The 24572-nt window shown below is 35.7% G+C and overlaps 1 protein-coding gene across 2 annotated transcripts; it reads left to right on the top strand.

Moving 5' to 3' along the window:
- Window positions 1–829: 829 nt before the first annotated feature.
- On the top strand, window positions 830–22887 carry LOC141899847 (F-box only protein 41-like). 2 transcript variants are annotated; one of them, XM_074786412.1, is made up of 16 exons: window positions 830–863; window positions 5983–6903; window positions 8418–8610; window positions 9792–9895; window positions 11105–11183; window positions 11302–11359; window positions 13136–13489; window positions 14029–14222; window positions 15262–15316; window positions 15435–15495; window positions 15819–15917; window positions 16365–16514; window positions 17760–17878; window positions 18831–18989; window positions 19803–19918; window positions 20329–22887. In XM_074786412.1, the coding sequence occupies exons 2-16, from the start codon at window positions 6020–6022 to the stop codon at window positions 20386–20388; spliced, it is 2685 nt and encodes an 894-aa protein (XP_074642513.1). In that variant the 5' UTR covers window positions 830–863; window positions 5983–6019; the 3' UTR covers window positions 20389–22887. The 2 variants fall into 2 exon arrangements, with proteins under 2 accessions (XP_074642513.1, XP_074642512.1); XM_074786411.1 differs by lacking the exon at window positions 830–863 and adding an exon at window positions 4473–4621.
- Window positions 22888–24572: the final 1685 nt, after the last annotated feature.

Raw genomic sequence — 24572 nt, 5'->3', positions numbered from 1 at the left:
AGCGTACAGGTATGACCGCGTAGTTTTAAAAAATGTATGGTTTGTTGGGGTTTTCTCTAAGATCTCACGATAGAATCGGTAGACCTCCATTTTGAGCTATCTCTCGTCAAAAAAAGGTGATTTCGTTGTGAGATAATTGTCGGAGAGTGGTGGTTGAAGGCTCGTTCGAAGCAGAAAGTCTTCTAGGTTGTATTAAAGGTTATTTCATGTGAGTCGGTTGAGAATTTTTGGAATTACAGTCGATTGAAGTGGAGAAGTCATTGTCAGATTGAAAATTTGTTGCCACCCTTGTTATTTTATTATACAGTTGCAGGGATACTGGTACCCCCATCATTGGTCTCATCCATTATCAGTCGTGACAAGTCCCTGTGGTCAGGCCCAGGCAGGCAGGGACAAGGGTCAGGCAGAATGCAAAAACACGACAGATGAAAGTGTCAACGCAGGCCTAAACGTTTGATGACGCATACGAAGCTGAAGTCACAAAATATACTTACCACGCAACTTGTCACTTCCTAGATAATGAATCAATGGGTTTAAATTGCATGAAGAAATCAGTCGACCATGAACGATTTTTCGCCGCCATTGAAGGTTCATTAAATTCAAATTTAAAATAAATTTATTGTTACTTTATTTAAACATCGTATTGTCAGATCTATGACATAGCGATAAGATATTTAAAAAAAACGGGCCGTGACAAACAGAATAATAGAAGGCAAAAATCATAGAACTGTCATTGATATAGACGGCGCTGTTCGAGCACGAGCGATCTGTCAACCATACGATATAATCCATCCAAGGTCGTTGAGACTACGCATTTTCAAACTGCTGCATGCAAGAATGATCTGCAAAGCAAAGCAAATTCTGTACGGAAGCGTCCCGGGAAAAAATGTCCCCGGAAAAAAATTTACCGGAAAATATGTCCCCGGAAAAAATGTCCCAGGAAAAAATGTCCCCGGAAAATGTCCCAACAACAAGGTAGAAAAAGTCTTTTAGTAAAAATTTAGTAAATTTCACATCAAAAATAACACCAGAGAACAAACTTGGGTAAAAGTGCAGATCCGCACCTCTCCCCGTAAACGGTTCAATCAATTACATTAATTATCATTGTTTCAGATTCAAAATGTCATCAGCAATTCAGTACGATTTCCATTGGTTAATTCTAAGATATCTTCGCTAGATTTTAGCCTTGATTCTGTCATTCAGTAGATTGCGTCGATCACGAGGAGGTGCGGATCTGCACTTTTACCCAAACTTATTAATTGTGTAAATTACACACTAACCATAAAAAAGAATTCATTGAGTGACCATGAGAATTATTAGTAAGTTACCTAATCGTTGTTGGTAAGCTTTTTATAATTGGATGGGCTGATAGACAAGGTGACCTACAAGGATTTATATAAAACTTCCAAGACGAAACGACAATTTTTATTTTTGATGGTTTTCCAACATCTATTTCAAATCTTTGTGCTTTCCATGATAAATAATGAAATAATAAATTCTTGATGAAAAAAATGTGAATTAGTGTTGATTTCTTAATTTTTTCAATTTCGTTGTTTCGTTTCGTTAGTTTGTGCTGTTGTCCTGGCCTCAGTCCACAGGTGCCAGCACCCTCCAGTGATTTTCAAAATGGCAGCTGTTGACTCGACGGAAATTTACTCTCACTTTACGGCCGATTTGCACATGGATTAAGATCGTCAGGTGAGGTGTTATAGGTATCAGACAAACTACGAATCTGTTGTGCGTAGATTACAACAAAAATTAGACGGATATCTTAAGAGACAATGAAATGACGAAGATTTCATTGAAAAATGACGTTCCCATTCCTGACTGTGGTTTGTGAAAATATTTGATCGTGGAACTAAACCACAGACAGGTTACTGACTAGAGAATTATAGGCCTAGAATTTTGGCATTGATTATTTTTGCCTGCCCTTTGAGAACATGTGAAACCATTACATGATACTTCAAATTTAAGATGTTACATTTATAATACGGTACAAATAATTACATCAAAGTAGAGCCATTTTGTAATCAAATGTTAAAATTGTGATTAAAATGTATTACCAAGTTTGTTCTCTGGTGTTATTACGATGTGAAATTAACTACATTACCAAGTTAGTAATCATAGACTGGGACATTTTTTCCAGGGACATATTTTCCGGGACATTTTTACCATATACCGGGGGGGAAATCATTTGGGAATAATGATAATTGTATTTCTAGTTGAGATATATCTCAACATAAAATCATTTTAGATATAGCCTCACCTTACCCTAACTCTCCAAAAACGGTGAAAAACGGGGTAAAACGGACAACCAATTTGAAAATTTTTCAAAATTCCACCGTAGTGTGTTGAATAACGGGAATACCACTCTAGTGTGTCTACAGTGCGGTGTATCGTTAGTTACTAGTTTTTCACTAGGTTAGACAGGTGCTGTCATTTTTCAAGAGAGATAATTACTAATTACATCAATACACCGCAGTGCGGTGTACTAGCAAAATCTATCACTGATTCGTACACCACACTGCAGTTTAGACGCACTGAAAGGGTTTAACCTCACCCTACTAACCCTAACCCTCTAGACCCTCTAACCCTATGGAAACTCTAACCCTAAACCCAATAAAATGATTTTATTGTTATAAGCTTATTTTATTAGTAGGGCCTACATCTTATTATATATAGCCATTGGCAAAATAGCGTTGACGAAAATAATGCCGCATTGGCAAAATATCCACTTCCCTGCCACTTCCTTAATATAAAGCTTTGCTGATTTTATGACAAGTTATTATCTTGACATAAATTCAGAAATTTTCGTCTTTAATTCAAAATTCGATTTACCATGGAGATCTACCAGCCGTCCTGGGGACTAGCCTATACATTTTTTCATTTCAGATTTTATGTTTTTAGTCGTGCCCATTTAGTGTTAGAAATCAGCAAAATTGCCCCGTCTTCACCAATATCCGTATGTCATGTGCCTTGCCTAATCCAAACTAAAAGTGCCTTATATTCTTGGTTCAGATAAAATTACCGCAAATAGTGCCCCTTTCTTTTCCTTTCTCTGCGTTTAGTGCCCTCCTCCAAACCATGGGTGCCCCTTCAAAAGGAAAAGTCTATGCTGTCAAGAATATTGCCGAGAAACTTTGAAGGGCACTTTTTAGACCCTATTGGGCAATACGGCTAATACGGTCTGGATGAATGATGTTTTTTTCTTTGTATATTATGTTTTTGACGTAATTGAAGTAAATTCGCCACGGCAATTTTAGAAACAGCCAAAAATCGGCAATTGGCAATCAAAAATTGCTTCCAATGCCCGTGCTCACTTAGTAATTCATCATCATATCACTCTTTAATTTATTTGTAATTACCCTACGCTCACTCAGTTCTTTATAATTAGTGCCAGTCTACCTATAAATACTATTGTCTTTCCATTGACCTGATAAAGCTGCTATACATTAGTAGTGAAAGCTTGTGCGTCAAATAAATAGTTAACCTAGTACTACTCGTCTCGTTATATACTCCGGTCAGGTAGGTCATAAAGTTCCATGGGTCCTCATTTTTAGCCTACAGGCCAAATCTTTTAATTGATGAAACATACAAGACTTAATACAGTGAAATCTCATTATAACGAACTCGTATACAACGATTCATCGGATATAACAAATATAGAATTTTGTCCCGAGTAAAACAATTTAAATTAATTCTCATACTGGATATAACGAACTATCGGTTAGGCCCTATAACGAACATATTTTCTGGTCCTGTGAAGTTCGCTGTAACGAGGTTCCACTGTAATTCATTGCTAACAAGACTAGACGTAGACCTAAATGATGTTTGTAGGCTGGGATAAACAATATTGACGAGACAAGAAGACTAAGCTGAATTTTCAAATGAACCTTTGACTAGGTCTAGGCCTACATATAAGCTGCAATCAGGCTGAGTCAAATTTGGCCCACTCACTTGCTCAGCCTAAATAATGCCAAGTGAGCCACTTTCGGAACCTGCAGCAAGACCCCAAGCGTTTTTGGTCGGGCCTAATTTGGTACAGATCAAAAACGCTTGTGTGATGGTGGCTATAGTGTGTTTAATGTTATACATTAGAAGCGGCCGGGACTCATTTACCATTATAACAATAGTAACACCTGTTTGATTATTACAAGGGTTCTTTACTGCACGTGAAGGTTGCTATGCCGACAAGCTTTGATTTTTTGCAATATTTTTCTTGGTTTGTGTAGGCTTATTTAGGCCTAGGCTTGTGTGTTTGAAATCTTTGAGTTTTATACTCTCATCTCAATGATGAAATATGATATATGTATCTATATGCAATATTGGTTGTTGCCTATCATCTTGATAGGTGAAATCAAGGTCTAGTCTATGAGCATATCTCTAGTTATCAGTAGGTCTACTAAAGATTATAAACAAAATATACTACTGGAATATTGTGGCCAATATCCATGATAATCAATGTTTGAAGATATAATGTTGTGCACTTCATATTATATGTGTGCAGCACGTGGGCTCGAGGCTTGCAGCTGACACAAGCTGAATAAATGAGAATTTACCGTGGCTGAATTCTGTTTGTTAGCTACATTCGTATTGATCAGTAGGCTACTATGGATTGAATGTAAGTTCGTTTGGCCGACACAGCTATATCGAGCTATAAAATATGTGTGCTCAGTCTGTATGGACTATCTTAATATTTAAATGGGCGTTTTGATTATTAACGACGAGAGGTGAGTCACTGTTGATGGGAGTGCTGATAATATGAATGTGTGTGAAGTAAGTGACTATTGTTTTAGACTACTAATTAATTTGATTGATATCAATATTGTTAAAAGGATTTTGGTCTTGGTCCAGGCCTTTTTGGTGATTTTTCATTTTAAGGGATAGCGAGCATCATTTCATTGAAACCTGTGAGTGTACTGGTAATCCGATTATTTCAGGATAGCCTATACTGCAAGAAGAATGGCTTGAAATCTACTATTGACTTGTTTTAAGGAAATATTCATATATGATATGAAAATGTTCATGTCGGTAAAAACTAGCTTCCCTGGAAAATTTGATGTTTTGTAGTGTAATAGGTTTAAGCTTAACAATATTTTCGAATACAAAAACAAGTTGAACTAATTCTTTGTTCGAATCCCCGAACCCCAAGTGTTAAAAAATATTAATCGTATAAGATCTGAAATAGACAATTCTCAATTCTGTCTAATGTGTGGACATTGTATACAATAAACCAGAACTTAAACTCTAGGTGAATAAACCATCTGTAGAATACAAATTTTAATCCAGATTTCGCCATAATCTGGATAAATTTCTTTTGAATGAATGAATTCATGTTTCATTGTATCAATGAGCTCTAATGATCGATCCTAATTCTGAGTCGTAAATTTAGAGGGATTAATGGTTTCTCTGCCTATTGATGAAGGTTGCCATGATGTCAGCCTAATGAAAATTTGAGTATCGATTATAAGAAATTCACTTATTGTTTTGTTAGTTCCCATTCAAATGCTTTGAAACTTAGCCTACTTCATTCGAGAGCTAATTGCAGGAAAATGAAGCAACATTTTCTGGGGACCTGTTGATTTGAAGAACTGAATTTACTGATGCATGCCACTTTCATGAGAATGGATCCCCAAAGATAAACACGACGAAGGACTAGCTATGGCTAGAACTGGCCTGTGATAATATAGTCAACTCCAGTATATACACCCATTGATAAACCATCACCTTTGCCTAACACCAGGTTTTCCTGAGAATGGAATATCTGCATTTTGTCTTTGAACTATAGTAAAAATCAACCCTCAATATAGGTAACAGCCATACACTCGATGCCACCAAAATCCAAAATCTCCAATATAGGCGGTATATCAGGGATTGACTGTATTTCGTGGATTTTACTGGTGAACTCAGTCTTTGTAAAGCTAAGCAAGAAAAGAATTACACATATCTTGGTATTGATATATACTTTTTTTCTGCTCCTAGGAACTGGTATATGATTTGCATATATGAATATAATTGAATGATAATGGCCGATCCAAGAGATTTTCCATATATGTGTCCCACTTGTGGACCAAGCAAACGCTTTCTAACATTAGTAGGATTGTGGTCACATCTCGAGAATAAACATCCCTACCGTCCTAAATACAGCGTGTCAGTGGAAGATCTGAACAATGAAAATAAGCTGGAATCAGAACACCCCTTTACTGCACCTCAGAAGTACAGCAGCGCAGCGTTAGAACTGGAGCGTCAGTTACAGCGTGCCCGCGAAACCGAATTGCATAATCAAATATTGCAAAACGCTCCGACGCAAACTGTAATCCCTACCCACGACAACATGCCAGAACCTATTCATGATTTAGGAGTGCCAAGGCCCGAAACGCCAAATATTCTACAACAGCCAGCCGCTGTCGAGAAGCAAAATCACTTAAATAGCGAGCCGAGGTTGAATCGAGAATTTTTCCGAGAAAATCCTGTTATGTGTCATTCGTGTCCTTGTGTCAATAATAGTATGCCGGTCGCTCCGGCACAGTTTGGTACGTCGCAATGGCCACAATCTAGTACTAGTGCTTTCAATTTTCATCCGTCGAATACGCTACCAAAAAATGGATATGCAAATTCGTCGGCGGCCCTTCTCGAGAAATTTCACATCAAAGATCAACTTGATCGACTGAAAGATTACGATGATTTGGCGTTCACCGTCGAGAAACTCCGTGAGTCGTTGCGTGTGAAAGAAACGAAACTCGACCGCGCGAATATGGAGCTGGAAAAGCTCGCGCTCGACCGTCGGAAATTGCAACGCGAAACCCTCGATTTAACGAAAGAAAACGACACTCACTCGGAATATGTTGAGTTACTGAAAAAACATCTCGTTGAAAAAGACAAACTTATCACAGAGAAGGAAAAGTAAGTAAAACTATGTTCATATTCGGGTTTTATTTTCAGCTGTATCTGATCAAATTTTTCATCATGAAAATGGAATCTTCGAATTGTTTTTGTCATTCATAACTTAATCTATGACTCACTGGGCCCATTGTGTTCATATCAATATTGTACAGTCATTATGTCACCCGGTAGGGCGGGGTGACACTATTTTACACATTGTGTGCTTTCCCTCAGCGCTCTATGCACGTCAAATTACATGCAATTTTTTGAAAATGTGGTAGGTGTAATGGCGTAAGTCCACAGTTTGCACCAATGGGAAAAAGTAACTCCCTGTTGCAATATGACGGCCATAGCAGATATTTTAAATTCCTTGTTCTATGTCAAAAGTCAAATTTCTTGCTCTTTTAAAATGGCTGCCAAAGTGAACATCGGCTAAAGTGAACATTTTTGAAAACGTATTTCTTTTAAACTTGGTAGGTGCAATGAATGGGGTAGGTCCACCTCTAGTTGCACCTCGGGAAAATACAGTTACTTGTCCTCCAATATGACTGCCATGGCAAATATTTTGAATTCCTTGTTCTCTAGCCGCTATGACATGCAATTTCCTTGAAAATGGAAGATAGATGACAACTATTCAAAATACATTGACTAGCTCTTTCAAAACGGCCTGTTTCTGTGAAATAAATCAATTATGAATGAAAACTATACCAATCACTGAAAAGAAAAATTAGTTTATGAATGTATGACTGAGTAGGCCTACTATGCACATTATAGCCACGATCACACAGAGTTGATTTGGCCTAGACCAAATTGGCACGGATCAGACTCAAATCAGATTTGGCCCATATCTAATAAGAGAGTGCATTCACATGACACTGGGCCCATTTGGACCTATTTAAATGGTTGTTTCGGGCCTAATATGGCAAAGACAAAATTTGGCCTGGGCCAGATAGGATATATGATTAGATAGCTCGTATTGCAGTTCTCTATTCTTTGCCATCAACAGCCAATTTGGCTTTCCTCCTTCAAGGGCCTAATCGATAGATGCATTGAAAGAAATATTAACACTTGGTTTAAAAATCTTGATAAACCTTATCGAATGACACGTTTAGTTATAAGGATTCCATGAATTACTGTCACAGAACTGGACACCTGGCACTTTGTTTCATATGAAATTATTTGGCAATTGCTGTAGAGGGCTGAAAAGGGTTGATTTTCATGATTTTCATGAAAAACAATTATCTGTTCTTCAGTTTTCATAACTTTATCATTAAATACTTAGAATAACCTGAGAGTCATTTCAATATACCTCATTGGTCGAAAATATTGGGTAGCAGTGCAAAATCTATGTTTTATGACATCAGTGATTTCTTGAACATAGAGCAAATGATGTAAAACAGAAAATATGATTGGGTCTGCATAGTTTTGCGTGGCAATGTTTTGCAAATACTGGTACATGTAGCTGTGCACCTTTTTACATTCAATTTGTATTTTGATATTATCCGCATCAGATTATGCTGACTTCTTTTTTCCAGGGAAGTAGTCAATTTGACAGAGTTTCTCAAAGCTACTGCTGAGAAAGAGGCTTCAGCGCGTGCACACTTAGAGGCATTTATAAATAATTTGATACGGCGTGCTGAACGTGCCGAAACCCGTCTGGCGATGTTGCAGACTTCAAAAATTCCACCAAGCTACAAAATAGAACCTCTTCATATACAAATTGATCAGGTTAGTGAAGCCATTTTTGTTTGACAAGAAACATGCTGTCATTATACAATACTGCGTATTGACAATCGACTAAATGATTTACATGGATGTGTACTGTCTATGATGTGACTATGAAGAATACTTTGTGGAGGCGGATCCCTCACTAGTTCACTAGTTGCCGGTGAACCCTTCGAAAATCTAACGGAAAAATTAGGGAACTACCTTTCCAGGACTAAAGGGTAAAAAATTGTAAAAATGTTCTTATTGTATAAGCTCAGCACCCCCTGTAAATACTGTAATACAACCCCATCAATACACCTCATAATGCCTCTCAAAAAGCCAACTTTGGCTAACTGCCATTGAATGAACCCCCTAGCTAAATTCCAGTATCTGTCCCTGCTATGAGGGACCATTCATGAATCCAGGTACACAAAAATAGCGTTTTAACCTCCCCACACTATAAATACTCTTCTATCAGATCGGAGAATATGTTTGTTTCTAATCACACTCTATTATTGATCACGTGACCTTTTGGAGAGTCCGAAACCTCCTTTCTGTCGAAGTAGTGTGATTCGGATTTTGCGTGTGAGCCAACCCGAGATTTTGGATGGAGACTTTGGAGGTCGAGTACGCCCACAGCAAGGGCATGAGGTATCACTTCGTTAGATTTCTTAAATCTGTAATCCAAAATTTCAACCAATTGGGGGTAAAGCCTCAGTGGGCTATTGCATTCACTTTTTTGTCCTTCATCCATGTGTAGGATGGAATCCAAATTATTTTCTATCCGCTTGGATGAATTGTCTTGATATTTGGTTTACAACCTACATGTAACTTTCCTAGATGGAATAACATCCTGTATTTCCATTTACATTGCTACCTATGCATCAACTGCAAAGTTGTTGCTCCTGAAAACTTTTATTATTGTGGTGGTTTATCATTGGCTTCTTTATTTGTTCACCGTGAGGCATTGAATAATGAAATTGTTGTATGGTCAAACATTTCACCAACTTGGAGGGATGAAGTGCTAGTTCAATTCTTATATTTAATCTAAATAACTGAATTTCTTAGACCGACTTAGGATGTAGCAAATGGGCATGCTCTACTTTCAGTCTGTGGCTTTCAAATTTCCTGCGTGGCCACTGTAGCAATTTATTTTCGTTCAAATGAATTAGTCTTCACTACATAGCTATAACATTTTTCAGAGCTCAAATGGAAAACTGAATTCCCAGCCTTACAGCTTAGATGACTACATTCATCGTCGTGAACCTGATTTTAACGAAATAGAAATTGAAGAACAAATGACAAGGTACAGTAAACTATGACTTTTTGCAATTTATCTTAAGATAAAATTTTAGATTAATCTTCGATTATACTTAGCCCACTTGGGACTTCGCTATTGTGTTCACTTTTTTCACCCATCATCTTGTCCGTCTGTTTGTAGACAGAATCTAGTTTTCTTAGGTTAAGTTTTCGATACGCTTTGATGTATGGTCTTGATACAAATGTATTTGGTTCATGGAAAGATGTCCTGTTTTTCTTAAAAGGTGGTCATTTCAGGCCAATAAAATGATACCTTGTTTTGCATGACACATCTCTTTTAAGCCATGTCAAGGGTGGAAGGTTTTTACCTTTTTGGAGTTTAAAAAAAGTGGAAATAAAATTGTCTCGCATTTTCCAGATGTGGGAGCTGTCTTTTTATTTTTATTTGCTATCGATCCGGTTGCTTTTATGATCAGCCAATGTTATATCTGGACCGATATTAACATTTTATGGCAGGGAATCCATGTATACTGACGCAATGGCCTTGATATTCCGGAATGAATATATGACTCCACACTGGTAATAAAAGTACCTCACTTCTTGGGTGTTTGGTTCGACATGAGCATGTCATTCATAGAAGAAAATGAAAAAAATCAGACAATGTCTTTGTTATTTGGTTGCGGGCTGGCAAATTTTTGGACTTTGATAAAAGAAGACTAATATTTCAGAGCCTTGAGGTGGGAGGGTGCATCATATTTCTATGGTTATTTTGCTTGTTAGTTTTCTGATGCGGGCAGGATTTAAAAGTGATGAGAAAAAAAGTATCATTATTCTTCGGCCTTAGGTCTGCATTCTCAGGCCTCCTCAATTTGAAAGTATTGCAACATGCCCATAAACCACTTTATGTACAGCTCTGCAACATTTGCTGTGCTGGGCATTTCCACATTTGCTGATGATGTGTGGTTTGTGCCAGCATGAAAAAGTTCCTTGTGGTAGTATGTTTGTTGAATGGTGAAATAATGTAGTATTCCCATTTATATTGAGATGCATATTTTATTACCACATTCATTTGCCAAGTTGTTGCTGAATTGTTTCTATGATTGTGGTCCACTTTCAAGGTCTGTATGTATTTACCAGGGGGCATTTAATCTTTAAATTATCCGAATGTCGAGCATTTCAGACTACTTTCCAAGCGGGCACCGTGTCCTGGACCCTAGTTAATGTAAAAAGCTATGTTTGATTTATGCAATTTCAGTCCAACTGTGAATACGATAAACTTTCATCAACCCCAGGATCAAAAAAGTTATCATCAACCTGGGAAAAATAGCACCACTGTAAGTTCTCTTGTTTTGAGACAGTTTTCTTTACTAGCAACATTAAAGGAGATTGTCCAAACTATCATCTTCACCAGTTCAACCTATCTATACCTAAATTTTTGCTATCAATTTCCAGCCTTTTAGCTCAAATGATTCAGGGCTCGGTGAAAGTGCCCCAAGTTCCGCAAAAACAGGTAACAACATAATATACATCCATCCATATAAAACATAATACATCCATGAAGTAATACAGATCTCATGTGAAGGTGATGAACCCTTCTTAACAATTTCAGTTTTGACAGTTTCATACCCTAAAAAACTGGTGATAATTTGAAAATTCCACCGTAGTGCATTGCATTATGGCATGACGCTATATTGTGTCTACCCTGTAGTGCAGTACAGGTGCAATTTAGGGTAGGTGGATTATACGTCATGTAGCCGGGTACAGGCACTGAAATAGTTATCTTGAAAAATAGTGCAATAAACAACATTTGGTCAGATTATGAGCAGTGGTGCCAATTTGCGATCTATGATTATGTCATCATGCCTTGGTACCCACTGGGGCTATTCAGGTAGGGATTTGTGCTGTGGCAGAGTCACAATGCCGGCAGGTTCAAATCCCTGCCAAGGGAGGAAGGATTGTTAAATTGTTGTTAGGGAACTGTACCTTTCATGTTGTTTGATATGTTCAATGTGCCTTTAATGTTTCCATAAGCCGTGTTTACACTACCACTAGTTAGACCTTTCTGAATTGGCCCATACCTGGAATAGGCCAAATTTGGAACTGACCAATTCAGATTGAATCTGCTACAGACAGTTTTAACTGGCCTTGCGTAATGTCGTGATTTCACCCAGAAGTTAATAACTAATAACTAATGATATATTTAAGGCGATTATTTATTAAGAAAATTTTTGATTTTTGATGACTATCTGGACATGGCAATCTATGGTAGATATAGGACATTTTTTATAGAACGGGCCTGGAACCAGTTTCTGTCCACACATACATCCAGAAATAGTCCATTCCAGAATTTTGAACAGACCTGGATCGGTCTTTTAGGTCAGTCCAAATTTGTCTGTTCTTAAATGGAGTGGACCAATACACGGACCAATACACGATAGACTTATGGCTGGTATTTAACGCTTGGTCTATTCTAAATTGAAACGGGTAGAGTTTAAACCATTCTGAATAACATACCAGTAGCGTGAACTCTGTTTTATTCACCAATTGAAATTGATCAATAATGAATGTGAATTGTATGGCTGCGCACCAAAACATCTGTTTCAAAACTATACAATCGCCAATCTGTTATTCATATGGTAAATGTATATTTGATATAACTAGATTAAAAACATTCCAAAAGAAGTTCAAAAACATTGCACATTACATGTATTTAATTTTGTATTCCGTTCCATTGTATGGAAACCTGTGCAATCCTTAATGGTCATGTACCAATGATTATAGAAAAACAATGACTAGATTTCTGCTCTACCAATTTTTATGAGTTTGTTTATCCAGACCTTCGTCTCTGGGTATTGGAGTTGAAATCTTCCACCTTTGGAGATGTACTGTAATATTAGGCAAGTGTCGATTGAACGTATTCCAGTTTAAGAATTGCAATTCCAATGGCGTAAAACCATGTTTTTGAAGAAGTTGAAGTAAATTCTTTGCGGCAACATAATAGAACCTGCCAAAATCAGCATTTGGCTGCGGCAATCAAAAATTAATTCCAACACACCTGAATTCTAGATTAAAAGCTACCAGCCTTTGTTTTATCAGGTTTACCGATTATGCTATTCCGAAATAGGTAGAGAATATTCTTGTCAAAATGAACGTGCCTGAAGTGTATTCCAAAATCGGTAGAGACCAATTGAAACCTGCCTTAGGTTGTGTGATGTATCTAAAAATGTACTTCGATGCGAATCAAATTTCTTCATACATATTATAATTAACGAATACGCTTTTTTAGCATATGAGCAAGCGCTCCCCACTTTAAAATCAAGCCACAATTCAGCGAGCGATGAACAGCCGGTGAACCGTACGGAGGATACGCTACGAAAACAAGAATTCAACCTGAACGAACGACTTCAAGACATTAAAACGAATCAAAGCGACTTGTTATTGAAACCGCAGTTCAAATTAGTATATCCGATGGAGCCACCAGTCGATTATTCGACTGATAGTATCACAACAGTAACTGAAGATACGGAACCAGATGATCCGGAATTTCGGACGAGTTCGATGATGCGACGTAAGTCGAAGACGAACAGACGGAAATTATCAAAAAGCATGTCGAGAAAAATGTCATTGATGTCGGATAACAGTAAGTAGTGAGATGTGTATTGATATCAATTGATATGCTCAAAAACGTTTTTAATGGGTTAAAAGCATAATATAACATCTTAACACAAAATTTTTACAAAACAACACAAAATAAAAGTTTATAAATGAGGAAATCCCACACTTCGAATTTTAAAATTATACCTTCAAATTTGTTATAATGAAACCACTAAAAGTTTATATTATAAACTTTTATAAAGTTTATAAAAGTTTATTTTGCCAAATACCACAAAAATTTATTAATCTTATATGATTTTACAAATTTGGTACATGATACCTGCTAAAATCACAGGCACGTGAATATAGAAATCAAAATTAACTTCTGATTTCTATAAACAACTCGGTGAATACTATATATTTATTCTCACAACTGCTCACACTATAGGTTAGAATTTTTAACAGTTTGTGAAAGTATTTCTATTGTTCTAGTGCACTTCTATTGTGCGTTATTCATGTATAAATTCAACGGATTGATACAGTTATATTTAAATTTAAGAATCATTCCCGTTATTTCTAATCTAGGAACACCTACTCCAAGTTATGTGCGACCAGGTCATGTGAAAAGACGCCGTGATGCATTGTTTTGTGTTTTTATGTATCTGGATAACGTGACGTTGGGTCGATGTAGTATGGTATCTCGAGAATGGCGTGATGTTAGTCGTCATCCAGCTTTATGGAGAAACATACGACTCGGTAAAGCACGTATCTCATCAAAGGTACATATTTTGACAAAAGAACCAGCTGGCACAGATATATAATATTGTAACAAGATTTAAGGTATCAACTAAACCCCGACTGTTTTCTAGCCCACTTGATAATACCGATCAATAGCTAAGTTATAGATCGTGGCATGTTCTATGACTTAAGTAATTTTCAAAGTCATTGATTACTGCGTGTGTTCACCAGGGGGCATTGAATGATAAAATTTATTGAATCATTTTGAGTTTTGAGGTCATTGGTTTCTGTATGTTCTTCAGGGGGCGTTGATCAATATCGAATTTTTTCAGTTTATCAACCATTTCAGAACCCCTTCCCAAGTGGGAATGGCATTCGACCTACTTAAAAATGTTCTATGATTTGTTCTATGATTGTGGTGAGTTAATGGTCTTTGGACATGTTCACAGGGGATTGACATTTATATGACACCTATGCATATTTTGTTACCACAATAAATTGGAAAGTTGAAGCCTGTGACGAGGTTCTGCAAAACGCTGCGCACTAACATACTGCTATCGATTGAAGGTTTTAGCCCATGGGATATTGTAGTATGAATATAACCCATGTTACAAATTACAATTATGTTATGTGAGCAACTCTCCAATTGTGGAGATTCCTGATCACTGAATTCATTGTTGAATTTTATGAGAATGCAATTTTTGATTCATCGCTCTACCGGAAAATTTAAATGCCTGAGCATTTCAAATAAACTGCATCATAAATTTCATGATAAATAATTCAAAAGTTTATTTTACTGAAACCACATTTGACAGCCAGCTATGAATTGTATTTCTTCGAAAGTGTTTTAATTGTCAAATGTTTTGCAGTGGTGTTCCTAAATCCAGGGTATGTTGTGATTAGTATGTTGTGATAAGTTTGTAGGAGAAAGGGTACCTGGGCGAAAACCTTTACATTTTTCAGTTGTCAAGATCTAAAAGGGACCAAAATATGGATTTTACTATGAAAATCTTAAATGGAAAAATGGTGTTCTTTAATGTGTTGAACACCTGTAATTATGAATGTATGGTATTATTTCAGTACTTAATTACCATGTCTAAATGGTGCACTGAAGTTCATTCGTTAACTCTTATGGGTAAGCTGGCAATTGTTTTTTAATTGACTTTCAGAAGCATTTCAAAAGAAAACATGTTTTATGCCCCACATTTGCTTGTGCATGTATATTAATATGTCTCATTGAACGTATTTGTTAGGTTTAAAGGCCCGACCTAGAAAGGATGATGAAACTTTGCAACAGTACTTACAAGCCACAAGGTAAATCTATACTTGGCAATATATAATCAAACTTAGATAGGCATCCATGTTACTGGTATTGTACACACTAATCTAAATTTTGGCGCCTGTAGCATTTGTATATGTCAAAAATGTCATTGCATCACTCAGTCAAAATCCCACCCACATCATCAACCACATAGAGTTGGCTTTTCTGGAAATGATGTAGAAAAATCGCATTTGCTGAACCTGAACTAAAATCTAATGATGAAGAAAATGGGCAGATAAAGGAAAATGGGATGAAATAACCAATCTTTTATATACAAGTTAAGGGTTAATGTTTCTAATTGTCTTTATTTCTACAGAGCGTCACTAGAAGATGGTCTAGAGTGTCTTCTCAAATCGAGTAGCAAGACTATGTCGACACTGAAAATTGTCGACTGTCGTAATCTATTGACTGAAAGGTAAATTTTCTTGATATTTGTCAAATTATCAAATCAATTATCCATTAAGAATTGTTATTCACATGATTATTGTCCTCCATTGGTCCATGGAGTGAAGTGGGAACTTAACTGTTGTTCTCCATACGGTTCATGGAGTGAAAGGGGGACTTAACAGCTGTCCTCCATTGGTCGATGGAGTGAAAGGGGGATTTAACTGTACGACCATCTGTCCATCTGTCCATCTGTGTGTTTGTTGTGAGTAGGATACAGACTGAACTAGTAGATGGAATCTTTTGAAATTTTACTACATGATGTATTCTTTGAACAGAAGACCATTTTCAAAGTGTTCATGGTGTCCCTGGATCCTTAGTTATTCAATCTTTTTTTGTCTCAATTATCATTTTATCATTTTCCCGCCAAGCAACCTTTGCATCAATTCTTTTCGTATTTATTTGTCTGCATTTTTAGGTCATTATGGTTAGCTGGTTGTTACTGTCGAAGGTTACAGCAGATTGTCTATGTTAGTGATATGTATCCTGTTGGTATGGAAGTTTTATGGAGTCTGGGCGCGGGATGTCCAGACATCAAAACTCTCATCGCTCCACCTATACAGCCAAAGTACGTGAAAAAATATGACACTTCCACCATACACCAATCTCACTACTGCCGGCCCAATTTCTTAATGCAGCTAGTAAAATATTGTCACACTATTTTCACTTTTTTGACGCCTTATAAAACGTTACCATTATGAAACCTAAACAATGATAACCATTCAGCGTCATTTTACAAACGACAACCGTAAATCGATGTGCAAAACGTCACAGGTTTATGTGTACACATACAAGCTATTTGGCAAAATATTATTGATAAAGATGTAGAATGGCTTCCTGGGATTATATAATGACCTCTATTTGAATGTCGAAATGTTACATCGCATTGAATATCATGAGAAGACGTATTGTAATAGTAAAGGATGTATGATTATATCAGGGGCGGCAGGGATAAATAGAAATGATAAGTAAATCGGATTATTCGGTTAAATGGCAGATGTATACACGATTTGGAAGTCTGATATAAAAGTCAGACCCTGACATGGGGATGCTAGTGGAATGACGAAGCTATCTACGATCTGAGTTGGGCCGGCGTGAATTTCATCGGCGGCTACAAGCGGTCTATATAAAAACGTGTGAACATATAATTTCAATATTCAAATGTTTTAGAAAATATGTTCGATATTAGACGTATGCAGGTTTCATGAGATTAGCAATTTATAATAGCATAGCTGTCATATACGGCTCCGCGTCCACTGATGGCATGTGTATAAGGTGACAATTAAATTCAATACTTTATTGATCCTTATTACATTGAAATTCCGGGATAAAATTCCAAAAATCAATACATTTACAAATTTTAAAATAAGAAAATACAAGACACACGGGTAATTCATACAGAATAACATGAATAAGTTAATTATATGACAATGTCTACTTCAACCCAGACTCAAGTCTAGGATATCAAGTGACAGCCAGACCGGGCCCCAGGACCGGGCTGGCTGGCTACACGATATGCTCAAAGTCATGATGAAGCAGACATCAGAAGAGCTCTTTCTTCAACCATGGAGGCAATGAAGTTGCAGACCAGCTTAGAGGCAAAAGTGAATCGAAGTCACAAGTTGACATTTTTTTTTTGATTAGACCAGTCGAAGACTGTATCATCTACCCAATCGCCAAATCTCATAATTCCCGAAATTTCTTAAAACTTCGATTTCAAATTTGCAATTCCACATTAGCTTATACCAGAAATTCTACATTTTTTCGCAGGCGTCAAATAATTTATTAAAGTTAATTTTCTTGTTTCTTAAAGCGATCGTCCATTGGCTTTCAACGATAGCTGTTGCGATTTACTCGGACGATGTTGGCCAAACTTGCAGATAATATGCATAGGTGGTGAAGGCATATCTGAGACTGGAGTCACAGCTATAGGTAAGACTAACTGCGATTAACACAAATTACAAAGATAGATCTACCGTATTTTCCGGCCAATAAGCCGATTTTCTAGCCTCAGATTTTTACCCAAAATATCGTGATCGGCTTATTGGGCGGATACGATCTGACATAAAAAATCACTTCCTGATCTATGCCACTCTAATGCTCTCAATGATCGTCAAAATCAAGAAAAGTGGTCGATATTTATTTGAGGTCATTATTTACTACCAATTATAATCTATTTTGAACTATTTTATTTTTACTTTGATTGTTCCATCACCGCACAGCGGCAATGGTATACATTTATATTACGCGCGAGTTCATCGTACTACCACGTGTCAGTTCATACATTAGTATATATGCAAATCAGCAGTGAGCCGCATACTGCGTGTATGGCTGTGTGTATAGTAATCAGCTGAGCGAGTCTATATATAGCACAGTCCGGCGATGATAGTATACACTGCACTCTCACACATCGGCGGGCGCTACTGTCAGCCTCTTAAATCGTCAATTAAGACGAACTAATTGACAAATCAGTGAATTAAAATCTCTGCTGAAGGGCCTCGGCTTATTGGGCGAAGCTTTATGAAATCCATGTATTTTAGGCTAAAAAACTGCCCTCGGCTTATTGGCCGAGTAGGCTTATTGGCCGGAAAATACGGTACTAGTTCAGTGGAATTGGATGTAACTGTGCAACTGTGCCTGCTCGATAAGAGTTCAAAAGCAGCTAGTTACGTATGATATTGTCAAACGTTTAACCATCAGCTAGATGAATCTAATCAGGATAATTTGAGACCAATGGAATTAATTTGTTTCAACAGGAGGCTAGATTAAACATCATATCTTGCAAACATTTATAGGCATTTATACAGTTGGACTGGATTTGATCAAAATCCGGTTTGATTAAAGTTAATATACATTACAGTGGGCTTGTTATTTATTGTTTCAGCGAGAAATTGTTTGCGACTGCAGATTCTGGAGTTGGATCATTTGTTCGAAATAAAAGAAGCCACAGCGGCCGCTATGTGTTCTGTAGGGCTGAAAGGATTGGAAGTTTTAGATTTCACCTTCACACCAGTTACGCCTAAAGCTTTAGTTCAGTTTGTCAGTAAGTCTGAGGAATGTTTCTAATTAGGGATCATTCATTTATTACGTACGCATTAGGGGAGGGGGAGGGGTCAGTGCAATTGCGTACTGTAATGCTTAATGTACATGAAAAATTGGCCGATTCTGTGTACATGGGGGGGGGTTGAAAAATTCAAATTGCGTACGTAATAAATGAATGATCCCTTATCTATCTCATCAAAATTGTATACTATAGTGGTGGATGGTAAGGCCGAGAATATAGTGTATTGTATCTATATAAATCTGTTAATGGAATCTAAAGACCAATTCCTATCCTTTCATTTGGATTGCGCTGGTATTGACAAGTAACATACCAATACGTGTATACTGGTACATCTTGTACTATGGGATATATGTGCGGTACATTTGTATATGTAGTTCACGACTTGAAGATATATGATACGTGTAGGGGGTTTTAGAGGCGTTTGATTTTTAGTACAATTCCAGAGGGGAGAGAGTATCAGAGATAAGTGTTAGGGGGATACTGATCAAGCTGTACATACCAGTTTTTAATTATGAACCTTAATCCTGTTGTCAACTAGGTGATATGGCTTAGTAGCAACCTAGATGAAAAATTATTGCAACTTGCTACAATGCAGCGAAGAGATTAATCTCTTCACAATTTAGTAGCTCAAAAGCTGGATAAAGTTAACTACCAGTATCTGATAAATACCATGGTATCAATGTAGTTTTGTTAGTTGTCCATCGGTTAATGTTAATCAACTTTTGTATGAATTACCCTTTGCTACATCACCTCAGTAATTGAGATTTTATTTCAATAACTTTATTTGAATAGGTGCTTGTCCTAAGCTGTATTCAATATCGATACATATTGGTATATCTGACTACTTCAAAGACAAGAAAAATCCGCAAAATCAGGCAGAATATAAACAGATAGTCCAACGTTTAAAGGTTCAGTATACTATTAAATTTATCTTTACATAGACTCTGTTTACCTTAGAGTTGATTGCCTTGAGCTCCTATTCATTTCTACAGTAAATGAACAGGCTTAGTACGATGGTCCAAAATAAGTTCCGCTTTTTTTAAAGTCGGACTTGTACACATTATTTATACATCGTCTAAGCACGTGGGTATCGTTTGATAGTTGAAGTGAATACCAGCAGTGCGGTATTTGAAGGTAGTTATGGATTTGAGTTATCAAATGTTTGATATGAAATTCGGTTAGTACGATGATTTTTCATTTTCCCACAGACATTGTGCTAATGAGGTTCAATTGTATGTATTCTAAGATACATACTTTGTATTCTTGCGTGTTGAAAAATTGTACTTGCATCACCAGTTATATGATATTTGAATTATAGGATCTACAGCAACGACCTGGTTTCATGGATATTTTGCAAGTGGAAACAGACTATGGTTAGGAGGAGTAGCGGTATAGATTGAGATGACAATGTATATATAACGTGGTACCAAAAGTATTGTCTGTCTTGTATCTAAATATTTAGGAATAATTGATATTGTGGAATTGCCCAACTTTTCTGTCTACGCTAAACAATCATTTCTAAGTTGCAAAATCACTGAATACGTGGTGACATAAGGATTGTGTGGTCTGGAATGAATGTTTACATGCAGAGGTGGATCTGAAACATGAAGAATAACTCTGTATTTTGTCTTTGAACTAGTCAAAAATACTAATTTTACTGCCAAAATCTTAAATCACAGATATGAGCATTACCGGTTTATTGGGGTTGGCTGCAAAACCAAAAATGTTAATTTTAATATTAATATTTATCAGTTTCCCCGGTGATGGCCCCAATCAGGTTAAGAGATGAATAGCTTTGGTTTACAGAAAGTGCGCTTTCAGACTATATTCCCCACAACGTTTTGCCTGTGAAGTGTCTTTTGATTATTAGGGCGCTTAGAATTTTTAGGGTCTTATAGATTTTAATAAGACCTCTGATGATGAATTGATGATTGTGGTGTTAATTTGTTCCAGAATCATTTGCAGGCAAGAAATGATTTCCTGAAACTAATATGGTCAATTCTGGAATTTTTTGCCAGTGATGAGTGGGCTTTAGATGAGTATCTGAATAATGAATACTCGTGCTTCAGATAAGTACATGTACATGTATTAGTTAGTTAGTTTCATTAATGTTTCATTTCATTCGTGTTTCTTCTGGTCCTGAGTCAAGACTTATTGTTTAGAAATGGGTTTATGAATGGTCTTGGTTACTGGTGTTCTAAAATTGTTTAGTATATTTTTCTCCAGGTGGGTGTCTTTTTAAAAGTGCAGCAATCTTAATTAAATTGATGGTAATCTTCTCATGGTGGTAGATATTACTAGGTTATCACTGTGCCATTAATATGTGGGTCAAAGGAGGGTATTCGAAGTTTTGCATTGAACATAATCATCAGCAGAGTAGTTTATAACTTGTTTTCTCTAAGCCTTCAGTAATATATGTTTTAGTTAAGTTGTCCATGCTACCAACTGCCCTATAAGAAGATACAACCTTGGCAGTGACTGTTTACGTAACTGTAGCAGTGGCCATAATATATGCTTCCATATTTACCTGGTACATGTATATGCAAAAAATAAAGATGCAAATACGTTGTTACAATTATTTCTAAGAGTTTGTCATGTTAACCTGTGTATAGAAAAGCAAATTCCTTGTAATTAATATATATTTTTTTAAATTTTTACAAATTTCGCTCATGGGGATTACAGTGGAACCTTGGGTAAAACAATTTAGCGGTTATTGCAGACCTAGAATTTTTTCCCAAATAGGTCAATTTTTGTTAATTCATACTCAATTATTGGTTACTACAAACATATTTTGGGTCCCCCGAAGTTCGTTGTAACAAGATTCCACTGTAAAGGTATACATAATTGGAAAAAATTGTGTACCGGTATTAATGTTACTATTTTTTATATTACCTAATCAATTGCAACTTTTGTATTACGTAATCCAAATTACGTGCATATGTTGGGTAAGGGTACACCGGTATTTCAACACTTATGATTTATCGGAGTAGTATTGACTAGCCTTTAACCCTAAATCAAACTAGTCTTTGCCAACTGGAAATGTGCAAATCAAAGTTACATGTATCGTTCTAAAATTTGAGTGCAATATAAATGTATCAGATTGACTAAGTGTAGCATCTTACAGGAAAATAAATCATCCAAATTTCATTATTATCAAATGAAGAGTAAAGGGTTATCCATTTAATAAGAATATGAGGTATGATAGAAAACAGAATAAAACAGACTCTGCATGTCTCGGAGCTGATTCCTTCCAATTATCCCATAACATGGACAAAGATTAAACTTTAAAATTTTTCTACTCCAATTCATGGTATCGCGACCCATCGGTACTCTGACAAAATCATATTAATGAGATTCAACTGTTAATGAATTTGGTTAAGTCATCATTGGATTAAGTTGTCGCTATTTCCAATTCAATTTACTAAGTATAGGTCGTCATTTTGGTAAGTCATCGACATAATGATGGTTCCGGCTATGACGACTTAATAAGACTATAAAAATTTTGGTGTCATAAACCAATCTGCACCGACGATTTTCAAATTGAAGTCAGACAAAAAACAATTTGTCTGTGGGCAAATTACTGACTTTGCTTGATTTTCCAAAATGCCAATAGGGTCATGTTGGCAAAATTATTATGCAAAATTAACCAAATAATCTAAATCTGTCTCAAAAATGCCTCTTTTCTTTTCAAGGATAAGAGGTAATTCCAAAATAGTTGTACATTGTTGTACCGGAGGTTTTTGTACATAGCCAAATCATACTGTCTATTTTCAACGGTACCAATATTTACTACATGTATTTATGTAGTGCGTGTACTTCGCTGCTGAATGTTGTACCATCAGTATTTCCCTGAATATATGTTATACGTAGAGTGGTAAAGGGCATTTTACAGCAATAAATTGTTTTCTGATAAGAATTGTTTTCAGTATAATTCATTTTGTGTACTAATCAAATCTATGAACATTGCATTGACTGCATTGGCAGAAGCAGGATTAAACTTAGGAGCCGGATGATTGAAGGGGAATACATGTACAATTGAATTGAAATCGGTTAAGTCATTATCAGATATAGAGTCCCAATTTGCATATTTCCAATTCAATTAAATATCAGTTTAAGTCTTCATTTCGGTAAATTGTCACGTAATAATCTGAATAATCATGTCATCTATGACTTAACCTAGTTTGACTACAATACATAGTATTGTACATCATAGTGCCAGGTCGTATAGTCAAACGTCTGTTATGGATGTCATCGATTATCATCACAATACTGTCTAATTGTTAGTTCCAGTTTATAGTAACCGGTATTTCCAATTAAATTTACCAATAATAAGTTTTCATTTGGATCAGCCACAAACATAATGTTCACGGTCCTAAACTACACAGCTTCGACCATATCAGACATCTCGGGTGTCTCAAGAGTAAAATCACTTTTAGCATCAGATTTTACCAACATATTTTATATCTCACAGCTCAATTTTCTGAGGACACTACATCATCTCATTTCTAACACGATGCATTTGATGAGTTAGTGAAGCATTGGTTGACGAGACAAATCTGAACAATTTGAAAAACACTAAATTAAAAGAACTTACATTTTATTACAAAGAGTTTTATTCAAAGATTGTTGTCATGTTCAGATTAGAATCTGTTCATAACAGAAACAATAAAACAAATGCAACGATTAAATTGGTTACCATATTATCGTCCCAACCACCGTCGGCCTACTTTATATCAACAATATTCAATTACAATTTTTATATTTCTTTCTGACTGCAGAAAACAGGCAGCTGATATCATCCTACACTGTCAGAAGTCACCACAACTTGACAGCATTGACACACAATTATGATACATTATCTATGGGCGGGCCTTAATGCCATTCGCAAAGCACATTCTTTAAGTGGTATGTTTTCGTCATCTATCTGTTTCTAGTGTTAAATTGACAATTCATAAAATTCCGTGAAGAATCAATTTACTTGAAACATTTGGCCTCTCGCTTACTTATTCAAGTCACATATCTACCAGTTACTTGGTATGCGATTTTTGAAATTAGATAACTATATCCAGTTCTCGGTGGCAGTGGTATTATTATGCAAATGAAAACTGAAAAAATCATTCATGATTAACCAATAGCTGCACTTGTAACGCAAACAATATATATATATATATACATATATATATATATATATATATATATATATATATATATATATATATATATATATAAATATAAATATATATATATATATATATATATAAATATATATATATATATATATATATATATATATATATATATATATATATATATATATATATATATATATATATATATATATATATATATATATATATATATATATATATATATATATATATATATATATATATATATATATATATATATATATATATATATATATATATATATATATATAAATATATATATATATATATATATATATAATATATATATATATATATATATATATATATATATATATATATATATATATATATATATATATATATATATATATATATATATATATATATATGT

This window comes from Tubulanus polymorphus, chromosome 2 (assembly GCF_964204645.1).
Source record: "Tubulanus polymorphus chromosome 2, tnTubPoly1.2, whole genome shotgun sequence".
NCBI classification, from domain to species: domain Eukaryota; kingdom Metazoa; phylum Nemertea; class Palaeonemertea; order Tubulaniformes; family Tubulanidae; genus Tubulanus; species Tubulanus polymorphus.
The sequence above is the reverse complement of the archived record's forward strand: the minus strand, read 5'-3'. Positions and strand labels throughout refer to the sequence as shown.

What these genes read in the sequence shown, in the direction of transcription:
- LOC141899847 (XM_074786412.1), top strand. Translation starts at nt 6,020, where the DNA reads ATGATAATGGCCGATCCAAGAGATTTTCCATATATGTGTCCCACTTGT. An exon ending in CTTATCACAGAGAAGGAAAA is followed by an intron (nt 6,904 to 8,417) that starts GTAAGTAAAACT and finishes TCTTTTTTCCAG; the next exon opens with GGAAGTAGTCAATTTGACAG. An exon ending in CAGTACTTACAAGCCACAAG is followed by an intron (nt 15,496 to 15,818) that starts GTAAATCTATAC and finishes TTATTTCTACAG; the next exon opens with AGCGTCACTAGAAGATGGTC.